This window comes from Podarcis liolepis (assembly GCF_965112155.1).
Source record: "Podarcis liolepis genome assembly, chromosome: 2".
NCBI lineage: Eukaryota > Metazoa > Chordata > Lepidosauria > Squamata > Lacertidae > Podarcis > Podarcis liolepis.
The window spans coordinates 63,594,128-63,610,696 of record NC_139555.1 but is presented as its reverse complement, the minus strand read 5'-3'; the positions used below and the strand labels follow the sequence as shown (position 1 = coordinate 63,610,696).

Below are 16,569 nucleotides of genomic sequence, written 5' to 3'. Positions count from 1 at the left end.
TAATCACTTGAGATCATAAGGCACATAAATAATTGTTGCTTACCAGTCTAAAGGCTCGTATGATTTGAAAATTTTTCTTAGCACTTGTTTGCTCAGCTATGCCAGCCAGCAAAGCACTATTGTTTGTTTGTTTATTTATTTATTCATTTATTCATTCATTCATTCTCCTGTTGCCCCCACCATGTGGACACATCATAAAATGTTCAGCAGGTCAGTATCACTCTGCTCATTCTGGACAGAAGCGGCATCTAAAAATAAAAATGGGCCACCATTTTAGCCAACGTGTTGAACAAATCTGAGTTGTGATTCTTTTTCTATGAGCATTTTTCTTCTTTGAGTTCAGGTCTCTGGTCTGCAGTGCAACACAAACACACCTTGCTCCCTATCACTTTTCACAGCCTTACATCTCCAAGCCAGCAGCTCCTAAGTGTAGCATGAAAGTCTGTTTAACTTTTTGAATGGATGTGCGGCTAATACCGTTTCACATTTCTAAATCTCTTTAAACAAAGTGTAGCCTGCCAGTGAAGGCATTGTTTCCCATTATGCTCTGTTGAGTAAGGCTATTTGTCCCTAAAGCTGCAGTCCTTTTCCAGAAATAAGCGCCACTGAAAAAGCAATGGCTTACTTCCAAATAAAGTAGATCAGAACTGACTTTTAAGCCTTTCATTTTAACTGTTAGAAATGCTGGTTTTTATATATATATATATATATATATATATATATATATATATATATATATATACACACACACACACATATATATATGGTACTGTCTTAACAGCACAAGTTTCAGGGGAAAATAATTGGGGGGCGGGTCCCATCAACAAGTGTTTTTAAGAGCAATTATCTCCTAATAAATGAAATGGGTACATGTTAGGTGGGTGATCAGATGGGTGACGAAAACCAATAAACACAACAGCAATTTAAAGGTGGTTTTTCATTCTTCATGTGAGCCTTTCTTTCTTTTTTCAGGGAACAATGGAGACTTCTTTGCTATAGACAAGTTGTCTGGAATTATTACAGTGTCTCAGAAACTGGATCAGACCAAGCAAAAGAGATTTGTTCTCACTGTAAAGGCAGAAGATCAAGGGTTTCCACAACTGAAGGACTCTGCTACTGTGAACATTTTTATGAAGCCCTCTGATGGCACACCTCCACAGTTTTCAGAGGAGGAGTATGTTATAGAGATCAGTGAATCTGCTGTTATTGGCTCTCCTGTCATCCTTGTTTCAGCCACGAGCCTTTCGTCTGTTACCTATGAAGTAAAAGAAGGAGATAAAGATGGCTTATTTTCCATCAACTATCAATCTGGCCTTATTTCAACACAAAGGAATCTAGATTTTGAGCAGGCTTCATCTTATCAGCTGAAAATCCGTGGCACCAATATGGCCGGAGCATTTATGGATGTTCTGGTGTTTGTTTATGTAATAGATGAGAATGACAATGTGCCTATCTTTTCTAAGCCTTCCTTTGTTGGCCGGATCAATGAGAACGTTCCATTGGGAAGTATGATTATGGATGAAAACAATGCGCCGCTTGTGATTCATGCGTCAGATGCTGACCGAGATTCTAATGCCTTGTTGGTCTATGAAATTTTGCAGCCAGAGGCACTGGATTTTTTCAAAATTGATCCAAGCATGGGCACTCTTACTACTTGCGCAGAAATTGATTACGAGCGTGTCCCAGTTCATCACTTCAATGTCCATGTGCGTGACAGTGGGAAACCCAATTTATTTGCTTCCAAACCCACTGAGGTCACCATTTATATCAAGGATGTTAATGATTGTCCTCCTGTGTTTACAAAAGATATTTATGAACTTTCTGTAGGGCTTCCTGTCCATCACGGGATGGAGCTTTATACCGTACATGCAGAAGATGCGGACTCAGAGATAGCCTACAGTATAGTAGAAGGGAATCCTGATCACGTTTTCTACATTCATCCAACAACTGGCCTCATCTCTGTGCTGAATGCTACCACCTTAGAACGCTATCATGAACTCACAGTTAGAGCTGGAGATGGTTTATATACAGCTAGTGCTATGGTTAGGATTCATTTTATTGAACCACAAGACAGCACCTTAAAATTTGATCAAGATTTATATACAGCAACAGTGAAGGAAAACACCACAGATATCCAAACTCTGGTTGTTCTTGGTGTCATTGGGAATCAACTGAATGAACCCCTCTTCTACTCCATCATGAATGGCACAGAGAAGTTCAGGGTGATCCAGTCTTCAGGAGTGCTACAGACCAAGGGCGTAGAATTTGATCGTGAAACTCAAGACACTTATGATATTGCAGTGGAAGTAAAGGACATTAGAAATCCGCCAAGGGTGTCTCAAGCAATGCTCAAAATCTATGTGGACGACGTTAATGACAATGCACCCCATTTTGAAAATGTGCCATATTATATAGCTATGCAGGACGGCACTGAGCCAGGTGATGTCATCTTTCAGGTTTCTGCCACTGACTGGGATCTGGGGAATAATGGAGTCATTTTTTATTCCTTTGCAGAAGATTACAAGTATTTCCGGATTGACCCTTACTTAGGGGACATCTCACTCAAGAAACCCCTTGATTTTCAAACTTTGAATAAATACATACTAAAAGTGATTGCCAGAGATGCCGGTGAACCTCCCTTGTATGCTGAACAAGAGGTTCTGATCATGGTGAGGGACAAATCCAACCCTCTCTTCCAAAGCCTCTTCTATACTGTGAAAGTGCCTGAAAACATTCCACTCTACACGTCTATTCTCCACATCCAGGCTCGGAGCCCTGAAGGCTTGCGTTTAATATACAACATTGTGGAAGAAGGAGCTCTTAAACATTTCAACATTGACTTCAAGACCGGTGTGCTTATGGTCACCAGCCAACTAGACTATGAATCTGACACAAAACATGCCTTTACAGTCAGAGCTACAGACACAGCAATGGGTGCCTTTTCAGAAGCAATGGTAGAAGTAGAGGTTGAGGACATCAACGACAATCCTCCTGAATTCTCTCAGGTGGTTTATACTGCGTCAGTCACCGAAGGCCTGCCAGCTCAGACCCCCGTCATACAGCTCCTTGCTACTGACAGAGATTCAGGGAGGAATAAGGTGGTTTCATATCAGATTTTGGAAGACCGTTCAGACGCGTCAAAGTTATTTAATGTTGATGCCAGCACAGGTGAAATAACAACAACTCAGGTTCTAGATTATGAAGCCAACCATGAATTTCGCATTAGAGTGAGAGCCACAGACCATGGAATGCCTCCTCTCAGCACTGAAGCCCTTGTGATGATCAGTGTGTTAGACATCAATGACAACCCACCCAAGTTCAGTCAGCTTCACTATGAAGCCAATGTGAGCGAAATGGTCCCCTGTGGCCATGTTGTGATAAAAGTCCAGGCTTTTGACCCTGATAGCGGGGACACCCATAGATTGGAATATCTAATCCTTTCAGGGAATGAGAAAAGGCATTTCACCATTGACAGCACTTCCGGAATCATTTCCACACTGAATCGTTGCAAAAGGGACCTGGAGTCTTTTTACAACCTCAGAGTCTCTGCATCAGATGGCGTGTTTAAAACCACAGTGCCAGTATACATCAATACCACAAATGTAAATAAATACAGTCCGTCATTTCAGCAGGATGTATATGAAGCCGTATTGGCTGAAAATGCCAAGGTTGGAACCAAAGTGATTGAATTGCTAGCCACTGACCCAGATGATGGCCCGTATGGCACTGTAGATTACACCATCATAAACAAGCTTGGCCAAGAGAAATTTGCAATAGATGACAAGGGACGCATTGAAACACTGCAGAAGTTGGACAGAGAAAATTCCACAGAGAGAGTTGTTGCAATTAAAATCATGGCCAAGGACGGGGGAGGAAAGGTGGCATTCTGTACTGTCAAAATCATACTCACAGATGAAAATGACAACCCGCCACAGTTCAAAGCTTCTGAATACATCTTGTCTATCCAGTCCAATGTGAGCAGAGGGTCACCAGTCATTCAAGTACTAGCTTATGATGCTGATGAAGGAGTGAATGCTGATGTCACCTACTCTGTTGATTCAGTGGAGGAGGTTATTGCAGAGGATGTGATTGAGATTAACACTGCAACTGGAGTTGTTCAAGTCAAAGAGAGTCTCCGCAGGCTAGAAAACAGGACAGTGAACTTCAAAGTCAAAGCTGAAGATGCAGGACCTCCCAATTGGAATTCCGTTGTTCCAGTGAATCTTCAAGTTGTTCCAAAGGAGGTGTCCTTGCCAAGGTTTTCTGAGCCACTATACACCTTCTCAGCATCTGAAGACCTCCCAGAGGGATCCGAAATAGGATCAGTTAGTGCTGTGGCAGAGGACCCTGTCATCTATAGTTTGGTGAAAGGTACCACTGCCGAAAGCAATAAAGAGGGGATATTTGCTTTGGATAAACGAACAGGCGCCTTGACTATTGAGAAGGCAATGGATCATGAGAAGATGAAATGGTACCAGATTGATGTTTTGGCTCACTGCTCACACCAGGATACTGACTTGGTCTCTTTGGTGTCCATCAACATCCATGTAAAAGATGTCAATGACAACAAGCCTATTTTTGAGGCTGATCCTTACAGGGCCTTTGTAATGGAGAACATGCCACCAGGAACTACTGTGATTCAGGTCACTGCCAATGATCAAGATACTGGAAGCGATGGGCAAGTGAGTTATAGCTTAGGATCAGAACCAAGCAACATCAGAGAGCTCTTCACCATTGACAGTGAAAGTGGTTGGATCATGACTCTTAAAGAGCTAGATTGTGAGGTTCAAGAAACCTACCAGTTTTTTGTTGTGGCGTCAGACCATGGTAGGAAACACCAGCTTTCTTCTCAAGCCCTTGTGGTGGTCACCATAACTGATGAAAATGACAATGCTCCACAGTTCACCTCTGAAATCTACAAAGGGTCCGTGGTTGAGAACGCTGAGCCTGGGCAAATGATCACCACACTTAGAACTGTAGACAATGATATTTCAGAACAGAACAGACAAGTCACATGTTACATCACTGGTAAGAACCTATCTCTCCTAACATTTTGATAAAATAGAATACAACTTGTTTTCTGGCAGGTTTGCTTGACTTTGAGAAGCACCTTATCCTACAATTAGTCTTGCAGTTGATAATATCAGATGATAGCCTTTATTAACTAAAGACCGCGTCATGCAACATGTTTCAAATCAGGTGGTACTGTGGGGTGCAGGCATGAAAACTACATGCCGACATTGCCTGGAAGGACAACCCTTTGAAATCAGAGAACTCAAAAGCAATCCCTGGCTCCTTCCTAAACCACATTATGCTCCCTTTTCTCCTCCTCATGCTGTTCTGGGGGATTCCCTCAGGGCGTGGGAGGTGGTGACTGGAAAGCCCCATCGCAGAAGTGGGCTTCTGGTAGTCGAGCTCATTAGCTGAATCTTGCCCATATAGTCTTAATATAGCAGTTTTGATTCTGCTCAGAGTCAAGTACATAGATGCAGTCAGTGGGGCAGTGTGTTCATTATAACTAGGGCAAACATCCCACACAGAGAATTGAGACTTAAGAGACACAGGATACAATCCTATACTTAAGTAAGTAAGCAAGAATGAGTAAGTCCCATTCAACTTAATGGGGCTTACTTTTGAGTGTGATGCATAGGATGGCAATGTCAGGGTGCTTGTCTCCTTTCTTTACCTCTTCCCCTTAAACTCTTAGGTTTTTTTGTTTTTTGTTTTACTTTGTATTGTCTTCAATTATGATGCCTTCTCTTCCTTATCAGAAGGAGATATCTTGGGACAGTTCAGCGTTGCTGAGGTTGATGGAGAATGGAAGGTTTTTTCCAAGAAGCTTCTGGACAGGGAAGAAAGAGAAAAATATCTGCTCAAAGTCATGGTATCTGATGGAAAGTTTCAAGCAGCAACAGAAGTGGAGATTTCAGTCCTTGATGTCAATGATAACAGCCCTGAATGCAAGCAGGTGATTGTGTATGTCTATAAAGTTGTGATCTCCTCGTCCACATACACACACACACACAGAGAGAGAGAGAGAGAATCCCACACCACTAGCTGTGTGCCAATTTGGAACCAAAGCTGACCTGGAGAAGCCACCTTGTAAGGTGGGACAATCCCTTGAGCAATTACATGTTGGCCGTGTTGAGTCATCCCATTCCTCTTGTTTAGAAGTACTGTGACATGTGTTGTGATTCTGTTGCCTCGTACCTGACTAGGGGAGAAGGAGGAGGCAATATAAAATAGTTCAAGGTGGAGAAGATGGAGAATAGCAAAACAGAGCAGTATTGCACTCTGTACAAACTATGGCCTCTTTATATTTTTGATGATTCTGGATATCAAAATGGTAGCTGCACAGGGTAAGGAATCATAAATGCATGGAATTGCACTCTCATAGAAAACTTGCCCCAGAAAAAAACTAGGTTGAAAGTGATTAGATATGATTTAGGTCAGGCATCCCCAAACTCAGCCCTCCAGATGTTTTGGGACTACAATTCCCATCATCCCTAGCTAACAGGACCAGTGGTCAGGGATGATGTGAATTGTAGTCCCATAACATCTGGAGGGCCGAGTTTGGGGGTGCCTGATTTAGGTCCTTTATGAGTATTAGATGATGAGGATTCACTGGCCTTATTTAACGAACAGTTGCAGAAGTGAGTGGTCTGCGGGGAGGTGTTCCATCATATACAGTGGTACCTCAGGTTACAGACGCTTCAGGTTACAGACTCCGCTAACCCAGAAATAGTACCTTGGGTTAAGAACTTTGCTTCAGGATGAGAACAGAAATTGTGTGGCGGCGGCGCAGCAGCAGCAGCAGCAGAAAGCCCCATTAGCTAAAGTGGTGCTTCAGGTTAAGAACCGTTTCAGGTTAAGAACGGACCTCCAGAATGAATTAAGTTCTTAACCTGACATACCACTGTACCTGGCCTTTCAGCAGCTGTGCCAGTACCACTTACCAGGAGGAAGAGAGGGAAGGGTGACATTGTGAGAGGGTGGCCCTGCATGGGTGCACAAACAGAAGCAATCCAGTGCTCCTTGCACTGCGTCTGCACAGCGCATATCTCCCTGCTGCACTGCCCTCTCGCAGTGACACCACAACCAAGAGGCTAGGTACTCCTGAGCAGCTATGCTCCTTGGAATTTTGTAACTGTTTCCCTTTTCTTACTCTGCCTAGGACACACAATGTGGTAAGGATGGCAGAGGCTGATCTATGGCTGTTTGTATTTATAGCCTATATATGTAGCTCATTCTTCTTTTAGAAAGCTTGAAGCATCTTTCATTAGGATTCCAGTGGTCTTCTTCTCTCTAGGTCCGCATTTCCTTAGCTTCACCATTTGCAATAGCAAAGTCAACCAGGCCAATACATATGCCTGTGGGTGCATAGCCTTGACTTTAGGCATCGGGGTTGAACTAGATAGGTTCAGCTAATGCAAGAAATGACCATTCCATCACTATTCTGAATCCCGGCATCTGTTAATGGAGTGGACCACTTCAGCAAGGCATTTCAGTTGGAATGAAGTCAGTCTTTTCACTTGAAAACATCCTTTCTTTTCATTCCAGACACCGTACGAAGAGAGAGTTTCAGAAGATGCGCCTCAAGGGTTTTCTATTTTGAAAGTGTCAGCCACAGATGTTGATGTTGGTAGCAATGGCCAAATTACCTATAGTCTCCATGGATCTGGTGCTGATGAGTTCAGATTAGACCCCCATACAGGTAAGATGGGCAACTTCCTCAACCCTCCAGGGTATCCCTGACTCTCATTCCCACTCTTTGCACATACATTAGAGATCAGAATATTGTCCCTGTGTGCTAGCCTTCCCCAACATGGCTCCCTTCTGATGTTTTAGACTCCAACTCCCATCAGCCCCAGTCAGCATGTGCTGTGGAGCAGCATTTTGAATGCAGGGATATCCACCACATGTGGGTATAACCTGTCAAGAAAATACAATTGGTATTCATTCACAATTTTCTTGGAAAATTGTGGGCCTTTAAGCCCACAAACCATGCCTAATTAATTACTTTTTAATGTTGTCTTTATACCGCAATGAATTTAAGTTACATAAGGGCAGTTGATGTTATATAAATAACTGTGCTGATCTTGTTAATGAGCAGACAGTGGGATAAATAATTTAGTATTTGTTGAAAACCGAATTGCAGCAGAATAGAAACAGCGCTGATTGTGAAGAATACACGTCAGAATGGAAATTGTTGCCTTCTGACATCCCTGGCCTGGATTTATATTATTTTCAGAATATTCCCACATGGTATGAGCTCTTGAAGAAGGTGATCTTTCAGTAGTATAATATCTAGTAAGGTCTATTTATAAAGAGACTGTTACATGCTGTCCATAATTCTCTGCACCAGTCCAAGAGAGAACAGCATACTTAGGCAACTCTGCAGAGCAGAGAAGGCTATCGGCTATTAAATATGAGTTCCAAAGCCCGGAGCCATTTTTTTTTAAAATGTTTAGGTAAGCATGCATGTTTTATCAATTTAAAATCCCAGGATGCCATGGAACCTGCCCCGTATTTATGTCTTTATTCATTCTGATCATTCCCACGCCAGGGGAGCTGACCACTTCTTCATTACTTGACCGGGAGCTGAAGCCCAAGTACCAGCTTGTTGCCAAGGCAACAGATGGAGGAGGACGTTTTTGCCAGGTGGGCATAACTGTGGACCTAGAAGATACAAACGACAATGCTCCCAGGTTCTTTCCCAGTCATTGTGCAGTAGCTGTCTTTGATAACACCACAGTAAAGACTCCCGTGGCAGTTGTCTCCGCAAGGGACCCTGATGAAGGTGAGACAAAATGTGGTGTTTATTGCAAGTTTATAGTACAAACAGATCAATGTTTTTGGCAAATGAAGAAAATATATCATTCATGAGTAACTTAATTTTAAGTATCTTGAGTGTTTTCTGTAATCTTGTTAAGATATTTATGTATGTGTTTATTTATTTTGTTAATGAACCACTTCCCATGAAGCATCCCAAAGCAATTTAATGATGAGAGAGAGAGAGAGAGAGAGTTCAGGATATTTAGGAAGACATCTCATAGGCAAACACCTATTTGATGGACCATTGACAGATTTGTGCAAATATGATGTGGAAATCAAATGCTACTGAAATTTGAGTTTCAAGTTTAGCTATGCCTAGATAGATAATGGTAAATTCTTTCTGCAGTGGAAAATCTTTGGGGGTGTGTGTCATTTTTAGGATGACTCTTTTCACATTATAATGAAGAGCAAAAATTTGTATGCTAATACAAAATGTATGATCCAAATTGTATCATGCATGACAGTAATATATAAAAGTGTATCAAATGTGATTGTAATATATTAAACAATTCCCAGATCTAGAGTAGCTGTGTCGTATCATAGGTAAATGATGTGAAATAGCCTATGTATCTAGTTACTACAGACCATTGGCTGTTGGAGACAGCTCTCTTTCATCAATCTGGTAGACTTGTCATATGTCAGGAAAATTCCTGACATGTCCTGGTTTTCGGGACATCAGCAAAATACAGTATCAGGGGAAACCCGGTGAGTTTCTTATAAAAGTTCAGCATATTACTTTTTGAAATATGGCAACCCTATCAATCTGGTAACTTTATAATTCCAATGGTATTGTTTCACAGATTCTGTATAGTCACTCATTTCTATATAGCCTAACATAATTAATCCTAGTCAGAACTAGAGCAATTGAAACTGAACAGAAACTAGATACCTGAAGCCTTCAGCCTCTTGGATTATAATATATTTCAAGTATGTCTCTTTGAAGTTAATTACTATTTTCCAAAATTTTCTGACTTTTAAATTTTCCTACCAGAGATGAAGAAGCTCTCCCTATTCACGCCATTGCAAAACCAGTTATTTGCTGTTTCCAATCAGCTTATAAATCTGTGGCATGGTTTTATATATATATATTTTAATCTAAACAGATGGAAAAACCTGATATTTATTCAGCAGAAACACCCATGCTGCCTATAGAGTAGTTTGTTGCAGATCATTTTTCTCATTTATTATGGAGGATTTAACCCCCCAGGTGATCCAAAGTTATTAAAAAATGATATCATCTGGAAGGATTCCACTTCTTTTTGATCATAATTGTTTCTTGCAAAGAAACATGAATCTTAGAATCTGATTTGCCCCGTTTTGTGCCATGACAATACGCCTAACCTGCAAGCACTTGCAAAATTAAACACAGTAACCTTCCACTCTTCATCAAATAATAACAAAACGCAATCTATAACGTCCACGTAAACCTATAATTTATGCTATTTTCAGGAAGCACTGCCACCTACTCCAGGTTAAAGCCTGGATCTCTGATTATTAAGGCAAGAAATGAGATGCTAGATATGCTTGTTTCCCATGTATTAAATAATGATGGAAATGAAATGGTCTTTCCTGTAATATTTCTGTCTCTTGTGGGTCCACCCTTCCCCCCAGGTCTTAATGCAGAAGTTGTCTATGCTCTTCCTGAGTCAGCCAATGGCTACTTTTCAATAGAGGAGGCAACTGGTGTGATCCGGCTGGAGAAGCCTCTAAAAGAATCGCAGGTGACCGCGCTGGAGCTCACCGTGTGTGCCACAGACAGGGGTTTTCCACGCTCCCTCTCCTCCTTTGCTACTGTCACCGTCTCAGTAGTGGATCTGAAGGAATATCTGCCGGTGTTCCTGGATACAGAATACGTGGTTGTGGTACAGGAAGACGTGGCTGTTGGCACAGAGATTCTGAATCTGTCTTCATTAACAAGGGATAGTGCTCAGGGCACCGAGATCAAGTATGAAATTATGAATGGAAATGATCATGGGAAATTCAGGCTTCATTCTATGACAGGTAAGTGGGCTATTTACTCAGCAGGCAAGATAAGCCAATGATACTTTTGTTCTTCAGCAAATTGGCTTCTCCTGTCTATCCCAGGTGCTTCTCTTGCACTCTGCAGTGAATTCCCCTGGTCCCTCTCCATACAGATCCGACGACAAATCTATCAACAATGAGAGCGATGGTTTTATAGGGTGGGGGAAAGGAAAAAGTAGTGGTTGTTTTGTTCTCACTCAAAAATACAGCAGTAAATTTTGGTCACTTTTGTATGGAAATGCTGCTTTATCTGAAATAGTTATATTTTCTTGTGAGATAGCCACCCATCCCTTTAGTTTGTATAGCTAGTATGTTGGTTGTCCTGTGTTCAAAACATTTCTTGTCCCTATCTATACGCAGGCATCTTATATGTTAATGGAAGCCTGGATTTCGAAGTTAGCCATGAATATTACTTGTCTATCGAGGGTATAAGAAAGGGCTCTGCTTCTCTCAGTGACATCACCATGGTTGTGATCAATGTCACAGACATAAATGACCACGTGCCAATGTTCAGCCAAGACCCGTACATTGCCGACATCCGTGAAGATGCAGCTGTTGGTGAAATGGTGATCATGGTAAGAAATAGCATGGGACTTCACTACTGCATTTTGGCCACAGCCTCTGCCACTATAGTTTTGTGTTCTAATGGCCTCTGTGGAGGAAAACACACTAGGCAGTGCACAGGATTATTACTAGAAGATGAGCCGTTGTCCTGGTGTAATAATGGATGCAGTAAATGGGAGAAGTGAGAAAAGACAGTGTGAAATATGCTAATATGCTGTTAGGCATATTAGCTGATAGCCATCTCCATTCATCATCATCAGACCAGGCACAATATTGGTACATATTGGTACATGATACATAAAGAGAAAGCATTTAAAAGCAGCCATTACTGGCCTGGTTTGCATCTAACATCTTTAACAAACCACGAGTGGTTCCACAGACTATCAAACAAGCCATAGCTTGCTTCTCCAAAGTTGGTTGTTTTCCAGCTGCTCTTGCCTTGTGACTTTGCATCTTGTCAAGCCTCTGGGTGGCCAAAGAAACCATGGTTAAAGAAGAACTTTGGGCTCAAGCATAGCGCCAAGCCATAGTAAAAACAAACCAGGTTTCATAGACCAACACCAAACCATGGTTTCAGATTGAGGTTTTTCTGGCAGTAAACAAACCATAGTTACGCCAGTGAGCAGGGTTCACACATAAAGCTAAAGCCAAGGCATAGTTTAGGGTTGTGTGAGAATCAGGCCACTGAGTTTATATTAGTGATCAGCCCGATCTTTGGCACCTTTTAAATAGGCTGATATGGGCTTTGGCATTACAGAGGAAATAGCAACACCTCCAAACAGGACTATCATTTCCTAGGGCTACACACACACAATCTGCCCCATGGCTTTGATCCATGCTCTCCCCCCACCCCCAATCAGGCCAACCCAACCCACCCATTCTGCTTATTTTAGTGAAACCTTCACACGTTGTCCAAGAGATAATGCTTCTTTCCTGCTAAAGGTTGCTGGTGGTAATAACTCAGCTCTTTCTCTCTCTACAGGTTCTAGCAGATGACAAGGATGGGTTGATGAACAACCAGATCACATACTCAATTGTGGTAGGGAATCCACTGGGCCATTTCATCATTGATCCCAAAGGTGGACAAATCCATATTGCCAAGCACCTGGACAGAGAAGAAGTGAGTGACAGATTCAGTGGGAGTGAGGCTAAGATGTGTTAGGGTTTAATACTGAATAATTAAACTACTGGCAACACATCCACAAGACAAAAGAGGAACTTTTTCAAAATGAAGTTAATGGTGTCCACCTGCCGAACATGTTCGTAATACTAATAAAATGTGATAGTCAATAAGAAAGGGTAGCTTAACATTCACTGGGCATAGAAATCAATATGAAGGCTACTTTGAATGTGCAGTAAGAGCTGCTGTTTAAATGGGCAGGCAGGAGCATTCAGTGGTTAGAATACCCATATTTGTGGTTTCTTGACTTGGTGTATAAACCTAATCTCATCTACATCCTCCACCCTTGCTTCACCATCTGTGAGTTGTGATCTCTGTTTATAAAATAAGGGTAATGTAGTTATCTTAATTTATTTTTATTTTTAAAATTTTATTTACAGGCTTTTACAATATACAGAACAAAAATTAAAATAAATCACAATCATTCTTGATTCCCCTTCCCCTCTTTCTGCGGTTCCTTGTTTATATTTTAATTTACTGCATATCCAAATTTACTACTGAATGACTGACATGGACTTAGAATTCATCAACCCTGAAAGTCCTAGTAAAGTAGAAGGCACTTATAATATTAGGCCATAAATGATACTTTACTTAATCATTATTTAATGTGTATTGGAATAACCAAGCTCCTTGGTGCATGCGTTATATTTTCTAGATATCCAGCTATTCTCTCAAAGTCCGAGCGACTGACAATGGACAGGTGCCTTTTTTCAATGACACCACTGTACTCATTCGAGTGTCTGATGTCAATGATAACCCACCCAGGTTCTTTCAGCTCAATTACAGTGTGACTGTTCAGGTAAAGTATCGATTCCAAATCATCAGCCTTACCCGATTAGTCTTTTTCAAAGATAATCCTAAGAGTTGCCATGTTAATCACAGGGTTTCCTATAGGCTAAGAGGTAACTCAAGATTTACAGTAATAATAAAACCAATCTGGTGAAATTCCAGGAATATTTCATTCTTTCACAGTTTTCTACATAGCCCTTGAGTTTAACGGGATCTGAAGATATTAACTGTGTTGCAGTATCCACATTTGGTCAGAAGATTCTTTATAGCATAATTACCAAAATATCTCTTAACATTTAAAGAGGTATACAAAGTGGGACATTTTATTAAGCTCACATGCTCTGCACGTGCTTAACCCTAGCACTTTTTGTTTCTGTTTTTGTGATGGCCTTTGACCAAAGCTGTAGCTGCAAATGAGCCTTGAACCTGTAAGCCAACTTGGCCATTCTGTAACTAGCTAGACAACTGGTCTTTCTCTAACTTTTTTCTCTGAACGTTTCAGGAGAACTCTCCAGTTGGCAGTAGTGTCCTGGAGTTCATCATGAGTGACAGAGACTCTCCAGAGAACGGTCCTCCATATTCTTTCCAGATCACTGAAGGGAATGATGGAAAGGCATTCCAGATCAATCAGGATGGAGTGTTGCTGACATCATCCATCCTGAACAGAAGAACAAAAGAACAATACCTTCTGCAAGTCCAGGTAGATCCATCTTAGGCTCAAATCACACATTACATGGGAAGATTCTGAGTGGCTCTCCCAGCAATTTTTTAATAAATGAAATGGAGCCACAGGGCTGGAGAGCTGCCAGTTTCTTTAGAGCAGCAATGCTGGCTAAGGGGCCATTTCTCATATCAAAAGTGCGCCTATTAGGTAGCCTGCTGTTTGTGCTGTTGAGAGAAAGATACAAGTACCTTACAGAGCAAATAGCAGCGTGGAAGTGAGTATTTTGATTGCAAAAGCACACTTTTGGTTGGGTAAAATAGCCTCTTCCCCAGTGCCACTGCTACAACAGCATTGGTAACCCACACAGAAAGACCCTTTGGCAACCCACACCTTTAAACAAACATTCCCCACAAAATACTTAGCCTTGAATAAATCACAGACACTCAGCTTTGCAAGTAAGTGAATATTTTGCCCACAGAATTTCAGAAGTGACAACATAAATGTCTCCATCTGCCAGCAGTAAAATAAAGATGGAAAAATGGTTCCAAACAACTTCAAAATAAAAGCACTTGGTTTCCTTTCTTCCTTCGTTGGGTTAGCAAAGATGCTGGTTATAAAATCTCCATTTAGGGAGATTCAGTTCACTTGCAGGGAGCCATGGCTGCATGGCTCTTTCTTCCAGGAAGCTCAAAGAGAGAGGAAACAAAAGGCTACTGGGAGCCTGCAAAACTCCACTCCCACTGGCAACCTGAACTCAGATTAACCCTTTCATTATGCAAGTGTGAGTCGTTAACTGTATATTACATCATTTCTTACCTTGAGGAGGAGAGTTGAGTAGGAGACGGAGGCATGCTAGCAACACGCTGAGCACAAGTGTTAGTGCAAAGTTGTAAACATCTGCTGAATTTCTCTCAACAGGTCACAGACAGTGGTATCCCTCCTCTCTCTTCATCTGCATTTGTAAACATCCGGGTGACGCAGCAAAGCAGATATCCACCTTCAGCCCTCTCTCTAGAGATTTTCATCAGTACTAATGAAAGAGCATTCCGCGGTGGGGTTCTTGGCAAAATTCATGCCACCGATCGAGACCCTCACGACACTCTGCTGTACACTCTGGAGTCGGAAGGGCCGGAAAAGAGACACTTCTCTGTGGGGGCTACAGATGGGAAGATAATTGCAGATGAAAGTCTCCCGCACGGTCACTATGCCCTGAATGTCACTGTCAGTGATGGGACCTTTGCAGCCACAACCAGCGTCCACATCCACGTGTGGTCCTTCAGCCAGGAAGCTGTGGATAAAGCGGTGGTGCTGCACTTCCGCCACCTCACCCCTGAGGAGTTTATAGGCGATCACTGGCGCAACCTGCAAAGGTTTTTGGGAAGCCTCTTTGAAACCAGGCGGCAGAACATACACATGGCTAGCTTGCAGCCTTCGGGTGCTACCAATGGAGTGGACCTTCTGCTGGCCATTGGGGAGCCTCATCATCCGCTCTTTCAGCCCAGCTTCCTTGCTAGCCGGATTTCTGAGTCAGCTGAAGAGATGGACCAGCGAGTAGGGCTGAAGATGAAGAAGGTGACTCATGTCCCATGCCAGGAGGGGGGCTGCACCACTCAGCGTGCTTGCAGGGAGACAATGCAGCTTGACCCGGGCATGGTGTTCACTTACAGTACCGCCCGACTCAGCGTTCTCACTCCTCGGCACAGTTTGGAACAAATGTGTTCTTGCAATGGTGAGAAAGTCTTCTGATAAATCACCTCCTTGAAGTATTTCAGGGTTTTCTGTTGGTGTCCTTTTTGAACATTGTAGAATGCCCTGCATGTTTTGTTTCTTCACACACACACACACACACACACACACACACACACATCCTTCTTTCATCTTTGTCGCTCAGACCAAAAATAATGTCTTTCCAAAAACTCAGAAAATAGCTACTCCACCCCCAAACTAACCTGTAGCTCAGTGGTAGAGCCTTCGCCTTGCATGCAGATGGTCCCAGATTCAATCCCTGGCATCCCTAGATAGGGTTGGAAATTCCTCCCATCCAAAACCCTGGACATCTGTTGCCAGTCAACTGAGCTAGATAAACCTGACTTCAAATAAGTCAGCTTCCTATGTTGTCACTGGGAGCACAACAGGGTCCAATCCTTCCCCCTGCCCTCCTGTGAAATCCCTGTGAATCTACCTGCCTGCCTTGTTCTCCCCAGTTTCTATCCCATACACCCATTTCCTTTGCACTGTTGCTCCAGCAGCTGTGGGCCAGGGAATTTGGTCTTTCCCCGCTCCCTCTCAGATACCTGGCATGCTGTGACACCTAGTATTGCTTCGACTAGGTGTGGTTTTCACAGTATTCATGGTTTTCACAGTGCTTGCAATAGGCTTTTGATGGCATCTGTCTGTCTCAAGATGCAATGGAAGACTGCGCCAAAGTCAAACCGTTTGAGTGTGGCTGTAGAGATCAGTATGGGACAGAGGTTTTTTATGGCAGCAGGGGCAGATGAAGGCATCTGGAAATTAA

At 42.4% G+C, this 16,569-nt stretch overlaps 1 protein-coding gene across 2 annotated transcripts in view; it reads left to right on the top strand.

Annotated features, from left to right (window-relative positions):
- The window catches only part of FAT2 (FAT atypical cadherin 2), a 103,380-nt gene that overhangs the window by 67,202 nt on the left and 19,609 nt on the right, over positions 1–16,569 (top strand). For both annotated transcript variants that reach the window (XM_083488283.1, XM_083488282.1), the window contains exons 10-19: positions 973–5,028; positions 5,772–5,968; positions 7,561–7,714; positions 8,567–8,800; positions 10,447–10,836; positions 11,218–11,432; positions 12,404–12,541; positions 13,257–13,400; positions 13,893–14,090; positions 14,973–15,783. In XM_083488283.1, the coding sequence (XP_083344409.1) occupies positions 973–5,028; positions 5,772–5,968; positions 7,561–7,714; positions 8,567–8,800; positions 10,447–10,836; positions 11,218–11,432; positions 12,404–12,541; positions 13,257–13,400; positions 13,893–14,090; positions 14,973–15,783 (6,537 nt within the window). The remainder of the gene's footprint in view (positions 1–972; positions 5,029–5,771; positions 5,969–7,560; positions 7,715–8,566; positions 8,801–10,446; positions 10,837–11,217; positions 11,433–12,403; positions 12,542–13,256; positions 13,401–13,892; positions 14,091–14,972; positions 15,784–16,569) is intronic.